General features: G+C 39.7%; 1 protein-coding gene across 3 annotated transcripts; it reads left to right on the top strand.

The window, feature by feature from the left end:
• Positions 1 to 7,177: 7,177 nt before the first annotated feature.
• On the top strand, positions 7,178 to 17,492 carry LOC109993471 (uncharacterized). Of its 3 annotated transcripts, XM_020646438.3 has the most exons (5): positions 12,651 to 12,909; positions 14,226 to 14,585; positions 14,671 to 14,790; positions 15,994 to 16,094; positions 17,359 to 17,492. In XM_020646438.3, exons 1-5 carry the CDS (start codon positions 12,849 to 12,851, stop codon positions 17,422 to 17,424), a joined length of 708 nt encoding a protein of 235 aa, XP_020502094.2. In that variant the 5' UTR covers positions 12,651 to 12,848; the 3' UTR covers positions 17,425 to 17,492. The 3 variants fall into 3 exon arrangements, with proteins under 3 accessions (XP_065806511.1, XP_065806510.1, XP_020502094.2); XM_065950439.1 differs by lacking the exons at positions 12,651 to 12,909; positions 14,226 to 14,585; positions 14,671 to 14,790; positions 15,994 to 16,094; positions 17,359 to 17,492 and adding exons at positions 7,178 to 7,556; positions 7,642 to 7,668; positions 8,065 to 8,172; positions 8,262 to 8,975; XM_065950438.1 differs by lacking the exons at positions 12,651 to 12,909; positions 14,226 to 14,585 and adding an exon at positions 7,203 to 7,556.
• Positions 17,493 to 19,387: the final 1,895 nt, after the last annotated feature.

Raw genomic sequence — 19,387 nt, 5'->3', positions numbered from 1 at the left:
AAAAAAACAAAACAAAAAAAGACAGGTGTTTGGTACTACAGAGTATTAGGGCCACGTCAAAGAAAAACAATCTAACATTGAGATTTAAGTCGTAGATTTACGAGAATAAAGTCGTGAAACGCAGAAAGGTTTACAGACCGATGCAGAGCTGGCTAAACGCTATATATCTTCCAGTTATTCCTGCAGTCTGATAGATTGTTTTTGTATCATTAACATTGTTCATCAACACTCATCTTATTTGATATATGCAGACCCTGAAGACATACCTTCAAATATTTCAGGTTGTTAAATTCTTGAATAATATTTTTCTGTTTCTGTTTTAATAAGTGTTGCTCTGTTTCAGATACTAACATATCTTATAACCTACAAAATGTTCTCTGAATGTTTAGACACCTTGTTTAATGTTCATTTCAGTATTTCAATATTATTCCTTGTTATAGCAGAGAGTGTTACACAAAGTTATATATTCTTAAAGGGGGACAGATAACAAAAGCTAAAATACTGAAGCTATTTCTTAGTATGTTCTGTAAGGGACAATTACTTCCCCTGATATTGCTGCCACTGAATTTCTGGTGTAGCGCGCCCTCTGCTGATACAAAGTAGGAACTGCACTCTCACTGTCCAGCACTGAAAACTGTGCTGTGTAAATTAAACTAGGAGCCTGCTGTGTGTTTCAACACTGAGAAGCAAAACAATATATGCACTCGTGGGGAAAAATATGTGTCAAATAGAAATAATTTCTATTTACATGTGTGAGCATTTCAAAACAAAGGTTTGGTTTCTGATCAATTGTGGGTGCTATTCAACCAGGGTGCAAAAGGATCCATTGCACCCTCAAAGATAATGACAACAGTGACTCAGATCCTAAAGATCTCAGATAAATCCATTATCTGAAGGTCATGACAGGTGCACGTGACCTGTCTGTTCACCGAGGACAACATGAGGGACCAATGACCCCCACGCTATATTTTTCACTGCTGTTGCCAGTCGCTGTAGCTGCACCTCCTTTAATCTCAAATGCACCCTAAGTCATTTTGTTATAGGACCGGACCTGTTATTTGTGTGTAAAACCAATATAATGTGGCTTCATATCAACTATTTAAAAGAGCAGAGTCTGAAAGTTACAGTCAAACAAACAGATCGATGATGCAGGATACTTGAAACTCTCCTGTCCTGCCAGGTCAAAATCACAGATTTGTCAATGGAGCCTGGTGGTGTTGCAGAGAGTGACGTAACAGCTGTTTTTGATAAGTAAAAAAAGAGAAGAGTTTCTTACCTTAACAAAAGGTCTGCCTCAGTAGGGATCCTTTCTGCGATGTTCTCAGACACTTCAGACAACAACCTGAACATGTTAGTGCGGGAAAAAAGCATTTTTAATGAACGCACTTTGAACGGCTGCATTTTCCCTCAAGGATTACTCCGCTAACATCAGCTGGTTCACAGTTCGGCTGAAGTAATCTACTGGAGCACCTCCAAAAACCCTTTGTTTTCTCCCTATTAGTCAAATCCAAAGTATGTTTAAAAGAAATACAGCCAAGGGGTAAAAACACCTGAGAAACCTTTTAAGTATAAAAGACACAGTCATCATTAATGAATGTGAGTAATTACACCTGTGCAATACCTGCTGTGACATAATTACATTTTTACAAGCACTACACATACCGCTGTAGTATTTAATGTTCTCTGTGTCTCTGCATGAAGAGGATCAAGATAATAATATGACAGCAATAAATTCTGAAGCCAGTTTATTTGACCTGAACTGACTCTGTCCTCTCCAGTGCCTCACTTTAGCGCTGATGTTCCACAATAGATTTGGTAAATTAACTTGAGCTTGTAGCGCTTTTCTAGTCTTCTGAACTTTCACACCGCAGGTCACATCAACACATTCACACCCTGATGGTAGAGGCCGCTGTGTGAACTGTTCATCAGAAGCAACTAATCCCATTCATGCACATTCACACGCAGCAGATGAGGCAGCGAGAGCAACTTGGGGTTAAGTGCCTTGCCCAAGGACACATCGGACATGAGGCTGCAGGAGCTGAGGATCGAACCTCCGACCTTTCCGGCTGAGAAACGACCGACTCTACCACTGAACCACAGCTGCCCGATAACACCAAAACAAGAACATTTATGGAAAATGCACATGAAACCACATAAGCCACATATCCGTGCTCCACAGAGGTCACACCGCTGGTCACACCTTACCTACACATTCACACCCTGATTCTTTTTCAGTGTTTTTTTTATTGAATTAGGACAGTGCTGCTTGTCTGTCTCTATATGTCAGCCCTGTGATTGACTGGCTGACAGAGTGTAACCCCGGTCTCTCGCCCAATGACAGCTGGGATCAGCTCCAGCCCCCCTGCGACCCCGAACGGGAAAATCGGTAAAAATGATGGATGGATGGAATTAGGAAAGTGCACATTAATCAACACATCAGTAAATAGCATCTTTCTAAATATGCCGGAACTAGCACAAAAACAAAATTTTGTCTGAAGTCCTGAAAATAAGTACAATTGGACAATTCACAGGACGGTCTACAAAAGAACTCACAGACAGTTTTATGAACAAATTGGACACACCTTTGTCACATAAGAAATAAAGGACTCACATGTAATTAGCTGATTAAAAGTGCAGGATGAACTGTGATGGGCCCCAGAAGGGGAGGACAGATATTATATATGAGTACATGACTGATTTGTTTTGAACTGATGTTTGAGTTTTATCTTGAAGGTTCTAGTTCTCACAATCCCTGACATGTGATGGTTGTTTCTGTAACGTGTGACTCTAATAGACGCCTCTTTGTGATCACAGTCTGCTCTAGTTTGGGCTCTGGTGTTTATCCTGTTGGTTTGCCTTTTTTTGGATACAGTAATTAAATGGGGGAGGAGGGGGGGAACCCATTTAAAAGTTTAAGAACAAGACAAATATCCATGAAAGTTTGGTAACTGTCCAAGTTGTAGAGGCTGCTATGGAATCTTATACACGTTCACACGCTGCCAATAAAGCAGCAGGTGCAACTTGGGGTTAAGTGTCTTGCCGACGGACACATCGGTCATGTAGCTGCAGGAGCTGGGGATCGAACACCTGACCTTCAGGTTGACAGGCGACTTACTCAACCACTGCTCCACAGCTGAACAACATGATGTGTTTAAGCTTTAAACCTTGAAATAAGAAAAGTATGAATGAAATGTCCATAACAAAGAACTCTAGAATATTTTATAATAAGATGTTTATTTACAGAGACATAAAAACTGTGTGGGAAAAATTAAACTCAAACGACTTTCTGAAGTCATCAAATCAGCGTAAAGAGCATGCAACATGAGAAGAGTTTGTGCTTTCCAGGGATGGAAAGTTGTGAGTACAGTGGGAGGGAATATTGCAGTGGAATGTAATGATTTAGTAAGCTATAATTATACATTGTTAGACGTTATAATAAGCTTATGTGCAGTTGGTCTAAGTCCAATCCTTAGTATTCTGAAATATGGAGGTTGTACCTTACACAGGTGCAAAGTTAGTATCCAAATGGAAAAATATATGGCTGCCAAGAGATTTTAAGTTGAACCAGAGTTCATGTTTTAGTATTTAGTATTTATTTATTTGCACAGTAAGGGGAAAAACATATTAAAACAAATAACAAAATAGACAACACTCGGTGCAGGAAGAGGCAGAAAACTGGAAGAGTTTATTTGAAGCCTCCACCTAAATAATGCTAAAATATCACCAAATTAAAAAAAAACTAAAAACCAAAATAAATAATAAATGAATAAAGAACCATGAAGAAGCATGACATCAGCTTCCCCTGCTATGTCCGTCCCTCCATGCAAGACATTCATGAAATTACAACGACCACATCAACGAGCAAAGAGGAAAAACATGACGCACACACATGCTCTATGACTTGTTCCGCTCTGTAATGGCTGCTGGGATAAAGCTGCTCCAGCGCTTTGTTCAAAAATAGAAGACCAACGACAGCTGATTAAGTGTGTGTGTATTCATGCATTATATTTCAATTGGTTTGGTTTAAATGTTTATTTATGTACTTAATTTGAACACTAGGTTGTGATAATTGATAGTTTGGGTTACTTGGTCAGGTGGTATGGTTGAATGTTTATAGGTCAAGGGTGAACTCATCATATCATCATCCCAGGTTGTCTCTGCTTGATATGTCACAATAAACAGGAACTTCTCAAAGTCATTTCATTTTGGACATTTGTTTCCATACAGCTATGGCAGTGACTAAAAGCACGATTAGAAATGTGGACATTAGATAGTCACTGCAGGATCAGAAAAGTGTTTCATTCAAAAGCTTGCAGGAGAAGGAGCAGCCGGTGGGGCTCCAGGGCCGGTGGGTGAGGGGTGAAGGGTGAGGGTGTGTGAACCGTTAGGAGGGGACCAATGAGCTTTAAGGTCAGGGGACACCGAGCTGGATGACATAGTAGACCCCGTTTATTCCTGCCATTAAAATGTGTTTTCTGTGATGGGATTGCAATCGGATAGCGCTTGACCACAAACGTTTACCCCTGGTTTTAATAAACATCTCTGGTGTCAACATTGAGATCTCATTGTGATCCAGTCACTCTCTTTCCCACTCTTTTTCTTCTTCTACTTCTTCTTCTGTTCACTAATATCTGTCATCACAAACAGCGATATTTGTTTGTTTTTTACATCTGAATGTGAGGGGACTAAAAAGTCCTGCTGTCCCCCCTGAATACCGGCGCTGGAGGACAGATGTGAGTCACAGTGGCAGGCGGACAGTAAGACTAAACTTGAACTGGACTTGTGAGACCACAGCTGAGAGACCAGGAGGACGTGGAAGGAACAGAATAAGGCGAGCAGAATTGAAAAGTGTGTCTGTGAAATAGTGGCCGTGTTGTTTTCAACACTACATGTCACAAACAAGAAGGCCTCTAGTTGCAAAAGGCCACATCACTATTAAGTGTGACTGTAGGTGTGGTGGTTTGTGGTCGAGGTATACTTCCTGTTTTTCTCGATACTCACACAGTAAGTCCAGAGCAGAGTGCACAACCACTTCTGTGAACATGTTTTGAAAAAAAAACAGTTCCGGCTACAAGAGGAGGAGGAGGACTGGCTTTGATAGACAACATTTTAAAAGTTTACAATCGTATCATTGTAAAGGAAAAACGGCATCAGGAGCTTTTTTTCCCAGCTAACAGCAGGCTCAGAGTGGGAAGCTTAGACGACGTTCTTGTGTCATTCTGCAACAAGTTTCTGCAACTACCAAGAAAATGAACAGTTAAAATCAGAAATCAACTTTCATGATAAAAAACATATTTTAATACTCCATAAGCTTCTGTTAAAGAACAGCTCATAGAGCGTCCGATACCCAAAGGCTGACATTTCAAATCTATTCTGTGAGCTTTATTGGCATGAATGTGAAATATCAGGAGTTTTTCAGGAGTTTTTTGAAAGTGTGAAAGCCCTCTACAGTATAAAGCTTTTTCCCTGATCGGAGTCGCAGGGGGCTGGAGTCGATCCCAGCTGTCATTGGGCGAGAGGCGGGGTTACACCTTGGATTGTTCGCTAGCCAATCACAGGGCATATAGAAACGGACAACCAGCCACACTCACATTCACACCTACAGGCCAATTTAGAGTCACCAGTTAACCTAAGGAGCATGTCTTTGGACTGTGGGAGGAAGCCGGAGAGAACCCATGTATTCACGGGGAGAACATGCAAACTCCACACAGAGAGGCTCCTGTCAGACGGGGATTCAAACCAGGAACCCTCTAGCTGTGAGGCGACAGCGCTAACCACTGCAGCACACTCCAAAATAATACAAAACACAAAGAAATTACAGAAAACAAATGCAATTTACTGTTTTATAGTGTGTGTATGTGTGTGAAAACACACTTAACTTGATAACCTTCAGTCACCGTCAATCATAAAGCTGCTAACGGTGGCATTCAACCACTCAGACCTCAGAACTGGACTGATGTGATCCACTTTCTTGGTCTCTAGGACTCTAGCAGCAGCGGTCTGACTGATGTTTTAGGCAGACCTGTGAAGACGCTGTAACAGTAATCAAGACGACTGAAGATAAAAGCATGGACAAGTTGATCCAGGTCCTGCTGGGACATAAAGTCTTCAGGTGATAGCAGGCTGACGTTAGCATTAAACCACTTCTTTACTGCTCATCTCGAGGTGAAGGAACCGGTCATGTGACTTTCATCAAAAGTCAAAATCAGACGCTAATACCTTGCTTGTCTGTGATGCACGCCTGCAGCGATGGGCCTGGTATTACAAAGACCCGTTTCCTTATTCAGAAGTGTGAAACATGAAGCCTCTCCTGAACTCTCTCTTACTTTTGTGTCTATGCGCCTGTTCAACTCGGGGTAAGTAGAAAACTTCTTAATGTGAAATTACGAGCTCCTTATGAAGTATTTTATCACAGTATTGTTTTTTTTTATTATTTATTTTATTAAGTTATTAAAAAGGTTATGTTTAAAGGAATTGAAAACAGACAGATAGTGGAGTTAACATCTTAAATAAATATTCAAGTGTTGAGAAGTATATATATGTAGAACAATAATAACTTTATATAGATATAGAACCGGATGTAGATGGTTACAAAGGAACTCAGGATTATAACCTGACGAGCATCGACAGTCAGAGCGAACGGAGAGAAGTCGACATTCAAACGAAAGGAAATGAATGACAAAATGCATAAGCAGAAGATCAACAAGCAAAAAGATATGTATATTTATATATTGGATTTGTTTTAACCTAGCTCAAAGGCCAGGGAGAAAAAGGTGGGTTTTGAGTTGCATTTCCTTAAATAAAAAAAATGAAGCACAAAATAAATTTGAGTAAACGTGTCTGATGCCCAGCCGAAAGATGCATGAGTTCTGGTTACGCATAAAAATTAACTTTGGCGGGTAAAATTGTAGAGTTTCTAGCCATTTTGGCTGGTGATGAATGAGGCAAATATGCATCTGTTTGAATCAGCAGGCTGCAGAAATTATGTGATAAGTCAGTGTTGCCAGATTGGGCAAATTTGGCTGGTAGAAAATCTGGTTGGCTGGTAACTTTAAAAATCTACTAGCCCTTTTGGCTGGTGATCAAAAAAGTAAATTTAAAGCCCCGCATGCAAGGAATATGATAACACAGAAATAGACGTAAACTTGAAACACAATGAACTAAAACGTCACTCCTTTGCCTGTGTCTCTTTGTAGGTGTTTCATCGTGTACACCTGTTGTGACACAGAGCCCAGATGTTTCTGTCACGGAGGGGGAGACTCTGAACATCACCTGCTGCTGGACAGGGGAGCTTGAAAGAGGGACAGTTAGCTGGCTGAAAGATAAAACACTGTACAAAAATGAGCTTGTTATGAATAAGGATAATTTCCAAGGATCTGGAAAACAAAACAGATTCATCTGCTTCCACTTGACCTTTCTGCATATCACCAGAAAAGATTCAGGAAGCTACACCTGCAATTTGACAGTGGAGATACCAGTTGTCTTTAGGGCTGAAGGAAAGAGTACTGTGATCACAGTTACAGACAGAGAGGACACATTTGAGGATGCAGCAAAAGGTAAGTGGAAAAACATCATTATTGTAATAGTTTTGCAATAGACGTTTGAATCCTGATTTCCTTTTTGTGTTTAATTTTTTCTCAGAGGACGAGCCTGAAGGTCTTACCAATGGTAGGTTATTATCCCGCATCGATCAAACACACATTGTTTACAGCAGTAAACGTGGACTATATGAACCATGGATGTAGTCTCAGTGATGTCACACATTGGAGTTATGAAGCCTAACAAATGCGTTCCCATCTTGGAAATGCTCTCCCCACCTAGCTTTTGAAATCATCAAGGTAACAGGTACAGATTTGGAGCTGAGAGTGGGTTGAAGCTCTGAGACAAACGGGGTGGAGTGGGATCGGTATAAGTAGGCTTGTCAGGTGATTAAAGGCGTGGGACCTGTTTTTGAAGCGCTGTTGTGTAAACGAACAGCCGAAAGGTTGGCCTTTTTGGATGAAATGGTTGTCGTGTAAACGGGGATCTTAATCTCTGCTGTCGTCTCTGTTGTTTGAGTTTCAGGTATGTTGGTCTGGGTCCATGTCCTGAGGTGTCTGCCTCTCCTGGCTCTCATTGTTACCTTCTTCTGCATCAACAGGTGGGCGACCAAAGCTCAGCAACCCACATCAGGTACTACAACTTTCACCTTACTTTATTACTACAATGTGACAGCTAGATGGTGCAATACTCTCTGATAACACCTTGTCTTTATGTTTCAGATCCTGGAAAAACACGCTCCACAGCCCAAAGAGTAGAAGAAGAAGAAGAAGAAGTTGAAGGAGAAGAAGGAGAAGGAGAAGCAGAAGAAGAAGAAGAAGAAGAGAAGAGGAAGAAATACGAGCAGAATATGACGATGTAGAATAAATAACAAGCAAAATTAAAATTGATTTAAACAAAGCTATGAAAGACAAAATAATTAAATTGTTTTAATCACTTTATTTCTAAAGAACCTGCAAATTGCTTAAAAAAAAACTTTATTTGATGCTGATGTCTCCTCAGACAGTTTGATGTTTTTCAATGTATGATGCACAAATATATTGTTGGTGATGTATTAGATCGTTCGACCACTTTTTCTTATCAAACAGTAATTTTATGATACCTCTCTGAAAAGTGCAGGGGGGGCAAGATACGGAAAAATTGTTGTTATTTTTTTGTAATTTGATGCCATCATCAGGAAGAGTAGGGAAGAAGGCGAAACTGCAGCAATAAGTTATGTCGTCAAGACAAACACCATGTATAATGCAAATGTCACAGTGATGGAGAAAGTGATGCAGGAAGTGAGAATGTGCATGGGTTGCAAGAGAGTCAGAGGGGGAGTGATGAAAGCATTCATGAGAGGTATATATAATTTAAATATACATAGTTTCAACATTTGATATGTCATCTTTGTGCTATTTCTAATAAATGATGGGGTTTCAGTGTTTGGAAAATCATCACTCTCTGTTTTTATTTTTATTGTACACAACGTCCGAGCTTTTTCAGGTGATGCTTTCCCTGAGGTCTGGCCCAAGCGGCAACCTCCAGTGTTGAAAAATGAAGCTGATGCAGAGGTGTAAAATCCTGCAGTTTGTGGAGTGTCCACTAGAGGCTGGATGCAGAAGCACAGGAAGTTACATACACACCCATTCCAAAAGCCTGTTTTTACAGTAGATATGAACATGTTTACATCCTGGTACAAAAACTAAATAGGTCTGATTAGTTATTGTCCTCACTTGCACACACTGTACAGGGGGTTAATTTTTTTTAAATGTCTCCATTCTTATTTTATAAATGATATGTGTTATCCACAGGGGCATAAGGCCGTCCTGATTGACAGGTGGACGCAATGTAATGGTTCACCAAGAGGCTTAAAACCGACCTCAGCTCCAGCTCTCAGCCTGTCGTGAGGTTGACTGAAAGTTAGAGTGAGACAGGATTTCCAACATGACGGCTGCTGCTGATGAGCCTCCAGAGTCCCCTGCAGGAACAGGTGGCTGACGTCACTCAGGCCAGTCATATTTACAGTATCTAAGGTCTGGCCAGAGAGCACGTTGCTTGTGATTTCTGTGTGACCTGATTGGTTACAGCTGTCTTCACAGAGCTCAGGTGATTGCCAGTTGAATGTGCTGTTTCAGTGGTAGTGTTTTGCAATTCACACACGCAGGCTTAGGTCAGGTTTGAAAGATGAGTCTGAATGTAGAGAAGTGTGTTTTGGTGTTTTGCAAAAGGTTTGAGGCAAATCTATAGTTGTGCAAACTTCCTTGTGTGTTGACTTTCAATAACTGTTGTTTTTCTGTAAAACTGTACTACCACGAATATACACCAAAATCATAAAATAATATCATCAGAATGATGTCGACATCAGCACAGTCACGCATGTCAGTGTTAGAAATATTCACCTGATGGGGTTGTCGTTGTGTTGTTCAGGTATACCGGAGAAGACTAGATTGTCTCTAGTCGAGGATTGATTCTTTCATTTGTTTATTTTCTTTGGTGACTGATTCCAGCTGTGTTGTGAGTGAGGTGACAGAGTGTTGGAGGGATTTGTTATCTTTGGTGAGTGTGGTGAGTTTTTTTGTGGTGCGCCTGTGTGAATTCAAGGCTGTCGCGGATGTGTTGGAATTCTTTGTGCAGAACTTCAACAATAGCGATTCTTGCGTCAAGACCAGACAGACTGTTATTGATTGACATTAGGATCTCACTGACCTCAATGCAGCAGTGTTTTTCGGGAGAGTTGAGAAAGGAGTCAGATATATCTAAAATCTACAAAATAATCCTGAAATCTGACCAAACAGTATCCGTACCCTTCACAAAATGGGAAACTGACCTCCAGATAGCCCCCAATGCCGACTTCTGGACCCAAATCTGCAGAAACATATTCTCCATATCAAATAATACAAACCTACAACTCATACAATACAAGATTATTCACAGAGTTCACTACACGGGTGAGAGGATGTTTAAAATGGGCTTCACTGATTCTAAATTATGCTCACACTGCACACAAAACGCCACAGACGGATACCTGCACGCCACATGGGACTGTACACCAATAAAACAATTCTGGCATGACATCACTGACCACCTCTCTGTACTCTTGAGCTGCCACATCCCATGTTCACCCACACTCTGCCTACTAGGAGACTCAAATATCACATCCAGCAAAATACTCCTCATAGCCTTAACCATCGCCAAGAAAACTGTCCTCATGAACTGGAAGTCGAGAAAAAAATCAACATTGCACATTGGAAAAACTTACTCACCGAATATATATCAATGGAAAAACTAACTGCCTCACTCAGAAATCAAACTGCCAAATTTGAATCTGTCTGGAACCCAATAATCAACAACCTCAACTCATAACTACCCCCACAACATCCCACCCATCAACTCTTTCTGCCTGTGCACACACCCAACACACACACACACACACACACACACACACACACACACACACACACACACAATTTACAAGTGACTGCATTTTCATACACTTTTATTTTTTCCACCTGGCCCCCATGCTCTCTTATCCGATTCTCCCTTTTCTCTTTACCTTTCTTAGCCATTCACCTTACTTTACATAAAACCAACCCTCTGAAATATAATTTTACATTTTCCCCAATTAGTATTATTATAATCATTATTATTACGTTGCTGAATTTTGTCCTTGTTTTTTAAATTTTTTTATTATTATCTATTTGTTTTTTATTTTATTTTACTTTTATTTTTATTTGTGTGACTTCCGTGGATAATACATCAATAGTCTCTCTCAACACTTCTGCCTTATTTCATTTAACACCCTGTTATATTTTATCTTTCTTGAACTGCGACATACTATTATTATTTTACTTAATTTCATTATAATCATTATTAGATAAAAAACATAGAATTTTTATTTTCTTGTCATTTACATCATTAGTTATTGATTGATTTTTTGCTCTTTTTGTTTGTTTTATTTATTAATTTATTTTGATTTACAATGTTATTCCCTTTATTCCTTTCGATATACATCAGGCATCATATCATCTGTTCAAAATTCAAAATACCATCATGCTAACTTTTTCTTTTTTTTTCTTTATTTGATTGTTTTTTCTTTTTTTCTTTCTTTTTTTCTTTTATTTAATTTTTTGATTATTGTTTTTCCCTTCTTCCAAAGTTTGTTACTTCCAATCCATCATAAGACATATCATCATAATTAGTATTACATATTTATTATTATTATCCCTGTTTCCCCTTTTTTTTTTTTCTTTTTTTATATATATATACTGCTCTTTCCTCACACACACACACACACACACACACACACACACACACACACATGCACTCTGTCATACCACCCAAACAAATCACCACAGAGCTGTTTTTGTTGGGGAGGATGCTCAAGAGGGAGAAGCATGACAATAACAATACGGGGGGGGGGGGGCTCCCTCCTCTGGGTCTGGTGGTCCCTCCCTCTCAAGTGTGTGCTCTTTAAAACAGCAATATCACAGCTCGCTGAACAGGCCGGGCCCTGCAAGCGACAAGTCCTTTCCTGAGAGTCTGGGGGCTGCTGCTGCAGGAGCCGGCCAAAGAAAAGAAAAGAAAAGAAAAATAATAGCTTTGCCTCTCCCTCCATCCTCCCCTCCAATCAAATAACGCTCAAACCAACCCCAAAACCCCGGCTGCAGTCAACTTCTGCTAAAACATAATCATTACACAAACTCTCACCTCTCACACCACAACATTGTTTAACATCAACATATTCACTTCCACCTCTCAAGTCCCCTTTACTAAGCACCTTCTCTCCCTCCCCTTCTCTCTCTATCGCTTCTTTCACTTTTTGTATCCTTTCTTAGGTATTTCATATAGTTTTGTAGTTTTTCTGTTTGTAGTATGATGTGTGTCTATTGATGTCTTATTTTGCTGTCTTTATTTGTTTTATTTGTTTTTATTTTTCACTGTATTTGGGAGTCGTTGTCCTGACCTTGTCTGTTTGTTTTTTTTGTGCCTCATTTGTATATCATCAGTTTATTGCACCTAATAATAATAAAAAAAAGAAATAATCATCTGATTATCTGATCAAAGACAACTGTTATCCAGGTGGGGAGAAAAGCAGATTCTGCACTGTGGGAGAGTTGAAGATTTAAGCATGAGAATTTTCAACGACAGAAACCTAAAGCTGCTCTGCAGGAGGAAGGAACACATGATGTGGTTTTCACACCATTCTGCAGAATATGAAGAGGAACATAAAAGATGATGCCCACTGTGCTTGCGAGTTCCTGTGCGTGCTGTGGGAAGGACTTAGAGCCCCTTTACAGACGAGTGTCAGCAATCTTTGAATCAGTGAAATGATGAAGTTCTTCCTTAGCGGTCTGCTGCTCGCCTCTTTCTGTGCCCTCTCGTCTTGGAGTGAGTAAACGAACGACATGATGTCACATCTGTTATATTGATCAGTTTATGTTTAAATACTGATTTCATACTAATGTAAACTTTTGAAATGCCTAATAGTTTGCATCCACATGTTTGAATAGTTTCAGTCTTTGGTCTGAAAAATGTATTTTGTACGGGAGCTTAAAGCGGTAATGGCAACAATTTAAAAAAGAAGTACCTGGGATAACAAGGAAGTTATTTTTATATCACGATATTAAACATGCATGTATAATCACATACGAGTCTCAGCTCACCTGCTTTTGGAGGTATATTTTTGGGGCTTTTCATGCCTTTATTTAGAGATAGGACAGTAGATCACACATGGGAAAGGAGCCATGGGTCAGATTCAAACACGGGTGGCACGCTTTGAGTGCCACAGCCTCTGTACATGGGACACGTGCACTAATCATCAAAGCAAACGGTCACAAAATAGAAAATAGTACGGAAGACGAAAAGTGCCACGCTTGAATTATTTTAGCCGTGTAATTTTATGGTTTACAAATACTATGTGTGAGTTTGAAATGTAAAAAAATAAGTATTTACTAAAGAGCTCTGAACACTGAAATGAACAAAGTATAAATCTAATCTAGAAGAAATGATGACACATTCTTACTGCATGGTTATTTTTACATTTGGAATATCTAGATTTTAACCAAATTTCCTCAATGGTTCCCGTCTTTCGTACGGACACAAATGTCAAAAAGATCATAATTTTACCAAAACTGGAAATGCTGTTTTTCAAACGTCTTAGAAAGTTCATTTGATGCCTCGGAAAATGTCATCATGTTAGCATATTCATGGAGTATTTTCTAAAATGCTCAAATTATCATGTAAAGTCGTATAAGTACTTTAGATATTTTATTTTGTATTCTTAAACAATCTGTATTTTACGGAGCCCCTGAAGTCCCAAAAAGTAAACAAATAAATATCTTGTGCGCACTAGGTGCTCCGTAGTATTTTCTTTCATGAATATTTGGTAATTTAACCTTAAAATTACCTTGGGATTTCAGGTAAATTTGCCCATTGTCTTCTTAAGATAACCTTGTCCACCAAAACAAACAAAGGACCGGCTGACTTGTGATTTCTAGATGACAAAATAATTGTAAAAAGTCTGTTCTGACCTGTACAGATTAATTTGCAAGTCAAGCCATTCTTTCAATACTGTTTGCGTAGCTTTACCACTTTGTTTGGTTGTTAAATTGTGCATTATTAGATGGTTTTGATGTTTTTTCATGTGCTTTGTGTGTGGTGGTGAGCGGCTGTATTACTGTATGTTTCATTCTGTCTCTTTGTAGGTGTTTCATCGGGCACACCTGTTGTGACGCAGAGCCCAGATGTTTCTGTAACGGAGGGGGAGACTCTGAACATCACCTGCTGCTGGACAGGGGAGCTTGAAAGAGGGACAGTTAGCTGGCTGAAAGATAAAACACTGTACAAAAATGAGCTTGTTATGAATAAGGATCATTTCCAAGGATCTGGAAAACAAAACAGATCCGTCTGCTTCCACTTGACCTTTCTGAATATCACCAGAAACGATTCAGGAAGCTACACCTGCAATTTGACAGTGGAGATACCAGTTGTCTTTAGGGTTGAAGGAAACAGTACTGTGATCACAGTTACAGACAGAGAGGACACATTTAAGGATGCAGCAAAAGGTAAGTGGAAAAACATCATTATTGTAATAGTTTTGCAATAGACGTTTGAATCCTGATTTCCTTTTTGTGTTTAATTTTTTCTCAGAGGACGAGCCTGAAGGTCTTCCTAGCGGTGTCCCAATTCCTGTGATTATTTCTCTGGCCGTGATCGCTCTTTTGCTCCTCGTCACTCTTATCTGTTTCTGCGCTCTGCGAAGGAAACAAGGTAAAAGGAAAAGTAGCTATTGTAATACTCATCAAGCATCAAAAACTTCAATTTTGTTCCCTTTTTGAAAGCGCTAAAAGTTACTAAAATATTACAGAAAATGCTAAAAAATAAGGGATTATCTTCTTGGTTGAAGTGTTTGCAGTGTTTACAGATTTGTTGAGGGCAAACTGCACACATTGCTGATTGTTATAAATGAGGTGTCTCCAAGTCATGGTAGCCCTGTTTTGATTCCTGTGGCCTACTGAAACCATATTTACATTTAATGTTTACATAGAAACACTTAGCCTCTCTCAACTTTGACTCACTCAAGAAAACTGTTAGCAAGGGAATCCTGCCATAGTCCAAACTGAGCGATATCTGTTGGTGACCTTTCTGGGGTATTTCTGTATACTGTAGTTCCTAAAACTGTGATAATGGGTTGGTTGGAGTATGATAAATGGTAGGTTGGATATAGTTTTAGTTAAGTCATAAACCCTTTTCACACATACCAAAATCTCCTGAAAAACTCCGGAGATTATCCGGAGGGGCTGTATGTGTGAACACAACAGACAAATTTTTCACTCCGATTTTACCCAGAGTTTCTCCTGCCAGCCCCATAGTGTTTTTTCCGCAGAAAATCCGGAGGAGCTTATGTGAGAATGCGGCAGCATATTCTCAACTCAAGCCAATAGGAAGAGAATGACGTTTATCAGCTGTGAGTGTTGCACAGTGTAAAGAGTGTCTCCATGCGACCACTACGATCTTCGTGAACGTAATTAGTTGTTCTCCACTCTTTTGTGGATGTTGTCATTCCATTGTACGACACGTAGCATTGCTATAAAGGCAAATATTCCCATTATAGCGTCTTGTAGCGGACTCTGTTGCTTACGTCCGCTACTTCTGCGTTGTTTTTTTACATCACGTCTTAACTCAGAAATTCCCCCGACCCCGCTCCCGTCTGACAGGGATAGTCTCCAGCTGTGAGGAGCATATGTGAACGGCTAGGTCGGGAGAATCTCCGGAGATTCTCTAGATATTATCTGGAGTGCATATGTGAAAACGGCTATAGCTATAGCAGTAGAGTAGAAGCACTTATAGAGTTATGTGGTAAAGAGTAGACCAACAGAAACATGTAAATAAGAGAGTAATGGTGAAATGTGGCAATTATTTTAACAACCCTTGATTCACTTATGTGTGTTTGTGTGATGCTCTTGGGTTCAGCAAGAGCAGCCAGGGTGATCTACGAGGTTCCTCACATCGACTCCGACGTGGCAGAAATGGACAAAACCAGCACCAGCTCCTCCAGAGGCTCTTCTCAGTGGGTGAGTCTATCCGAGTCTTACCTACTTTGTTGCAAATGTGTTTTTTTTTTTTTTTACAACAGGTAATGTTCTGTGCGTGAGCTGAAGTGTCATACAGAATGTGTAACATGATGTCAGTGGTGTGAAATGTGCATGTGTGCACCTACATACATTTATTTTAAAGCACTAACCTTCAAAAGACTAACCTTAAAACTAAAGGTGAGCGAGCCTTCTCTGTCCGGGCCCTCAGGCCATGGAATGACCTGCCGGAGGAGATCAGGGAAGCTAACACACCGTCTTCTCTTAAAGGTGCACTGTGTAGATTTGGTAGTGAAATTTGAAAGTTGGAGAAGTGAAACAATTCTATGCTATATTTTCTGAACTGAATACACAAACTTTACTCAAAAAAAAAAATAGTCCCTGGAGCACTGCTAGGAGCTAAAAAGCTAACAGGAGAGTTACGGTTTCACTGTTGCGGGCCCCCCACCATAACTTCTCGCATAGCATTTTATCTTCAAACAGTGTTACAGAGAACAAATTTTCTTCTGAGGAAAGTTTGTGTATATTTATGAACATATACCACAGAATCTGACAGATTCTCCAACTTTCACATTTCTCGACCAAAACCACATAGTGCACCTGTAAGTCACTTTTAAAAACTCAGTATTTTGGACTAGCTTTTGATTGATTTTATGCTTTTATTGTAGTTTTATGTGTGATGTTAACTGTTGCTTATTGGCTCTTAATTGTATGTAAAGTGCTTTGTAAATTGTTTTGAAAAGCGCTTTACAAAAAATGTAACAAAGGAGTGCTCGTAGCGTTATTTGGAAGGAGACATTGAAAGCTTCTGCTACTGATACATGTTAACTCTGCAGAACATGCCTGTACCTGCTTCATGGTGCATTGCTTTCCTGTGTGAGAAACATTCAAAGAGCGAGTCCGTTTACTCTGGGGATTAAATACATGACTATTTCACGGCTGCAAACTGCAGCTCACAAAATGTCGTATCCACTCTGGTTACTTAAGATTCAGAAATTGTCATTTGTACTTCATGAAGAAACTTCCTGTATTGAGACATATTATGAAATAAAACCGACATCCTGTGTCTGACTAATTGTGCCTATTGCTCACGCCTACGCAGTTTTATCTTCAACACATAAGCAAAGGTCATCTTTGTGCACGTCAAGCCCTCAGGCTCTTTAATAAAAGACCATTGACAGCTTGATATACTGCCACATTCATACATCATAATGCATGCTTGTAAAAACTGCTTGTGTTTTTTCAGTGCCAGGTTCCAGTGTATGAATCCTTCGACTACTTTCAGCGTGTGCAGGACAAAGAAAGCGACTGAGGAGAAAGTATTGTCTTTTTTCTACTCTTCAACATGTAAATAATGTAAATAAACTCTCTCTCCGCTAACGAGGCTTCATGTGGTTGTAGATATTTTATAAAAACGTACTCATCAACATCTTTGTGGTCTTAATGTCATTGATGACATTGATGTTTACAACTATGAGACTACTGCTTTTAACTTTGTCCTAATTCCTACTACTCTTAAGTGAATTTTGAGTGTGGTTCTGATTTTGAAGCAGAGGCGCAGGTTTCACAATGACATCCGTACACAAAGAGGACGCTGGGTGGAAACTGTGGTGTCTCGAGGGCCCTGCATAATAGGTCAGAGGCAGGAAATGGAAAAAGCACCTTTGACAGCTAGGAGTGCCTTCTGTCCTTGTTGTGAGCATTTTAATCTCACAAAGCAAACCAAACTGATACAGAGTATCTGAAATGTCATCTTACGCTTACTGGATGTGCACTTTGCTAAGACGGGGGTTTACTATCATTAGCTTTACATTATCGTTCTGTAAAACATGCGATCTTGATTTCAGGTCGTGTTCGATTTCCAAGAAAAAGAGTTTGAATTTTAGCACTTCTGGTTCCAACGTCTCTAAGTCTCTTGGATTTTTTTAAAGAGTTTTCCATTAGTTCTCTATGAAGGAGGATTAGGGCCACGTTATTTTTTTATTTTTTATTTCAAGATTAAAGTCGTACTAATTTACAAGTTTATAATCTCATAAATTAACGAGTTCTAGACCAGCCTGCGCGAAAATGATGAAAGTAGAACTCTTTAAAGAATAAAATAATAAAGTGGTTATTTTAGTCTATATCAGAAGAGCAGCAGCATCCTGTTCTCAAATGACAAACATGGAGCATCTTGTTATACTTCAGTAAAGGTTTCAATAATAAGGAAATAAGCTACTTCCTTGTGTAGTCGGTAAAAAACAGTTCAAGAGAAGTTTTCACTTCAACTTGCAAGACCTTGTTTATCTGTAAAATGATGTTTGAACAGGTCACAAACTGACTCTGCGCATGAGACACTTCTCATTAACCTTAACAAGGCAGACAAGTGCAGATAACCGACAAATTGTGTTAGGGCTTTACTTATGCAAATATGCAACTACACTTTTTGCACATCATCATCTTCACAAATATCAGCCATCTGTAACTGGAGGGGGCTCCAGAGGCTCATCAGCAGCAGCCGCCATGTTGGAAATCCTGTCTCAGTGTAACTTTCAGTCAACCTAACTACAGGCTGAGAGCTGGAACTGAGGCGGGTTTTAAATTTTATCTTTCATCTAATCAAAACGGACGAGTCATCAAGAAAAATTCACCCCCCGTACAGTGTGTGACGATCAAGACGAGCTAATCAGACCTATTTATTTTTCTGTGCCAGGCTGTAAACATGTTTTTTTTATGCTGTTAAAATGTATTTTTTGTGCTGTGGTGTGTGACACTCGACTAACTGCATTAATTTATCAAGACCGGAGGTTGCCGCTTGATCAGGCAAACTTTCTCTTTTGTCACCATCGCACCGTTTATTCTGATAACAACAGAAGCATATAATGTCTCTCACAGTCAGACCGCCGCCGATGAGCCTCCATAGCCCCCCTGCAGTAACAGGTAGCTGACACTTTAAGCTTGAATCAAACATGAAGGTCATATGATGTCTTAATGAGTCTTATTTTTACTTGTGAGGGGTCTTACATTTGAGAAGGCTCTGACTGAGACATGTGTGTCATCAGCTCGACACCGTCTATTTATAGTTTGACAATAACCTTCAATTCACAGCATTCACAGCTGGGTGTCACATTCATATTCACAAAAAACAGAGAGAAGAAGTTGAAGAAATGCAAGTTCAAGGAATTATGGCTTCAAGATGAAAAATAGGGAGAATGATTGTCGAGGGGCGAACTTGTAAGAAATGCATAAATGATGTTAAACAAAGGACGATGGAACTCAAAACCCTTGAGTCCCAC

The sequence above is a fragment of the Labrus bergylta genome, chromosome 22 (genome assembly GCF_963930695.1).
Source record: "Labrus bergylta chromosome 22, fLabBer1.1, whole genome shotgun sequence".
NCBI classification, from domain to species: Eukaryota; Metazoa; Chordata; class Actinopteri; order Labriformes; family Labridae; genus Labrus; species Labrus bergylta.
The sequence above is the reverse complement of the archived record's forward strand: the minus strand, read 5'-3'. Positions and strand labels throughout refer to the sequence as shown.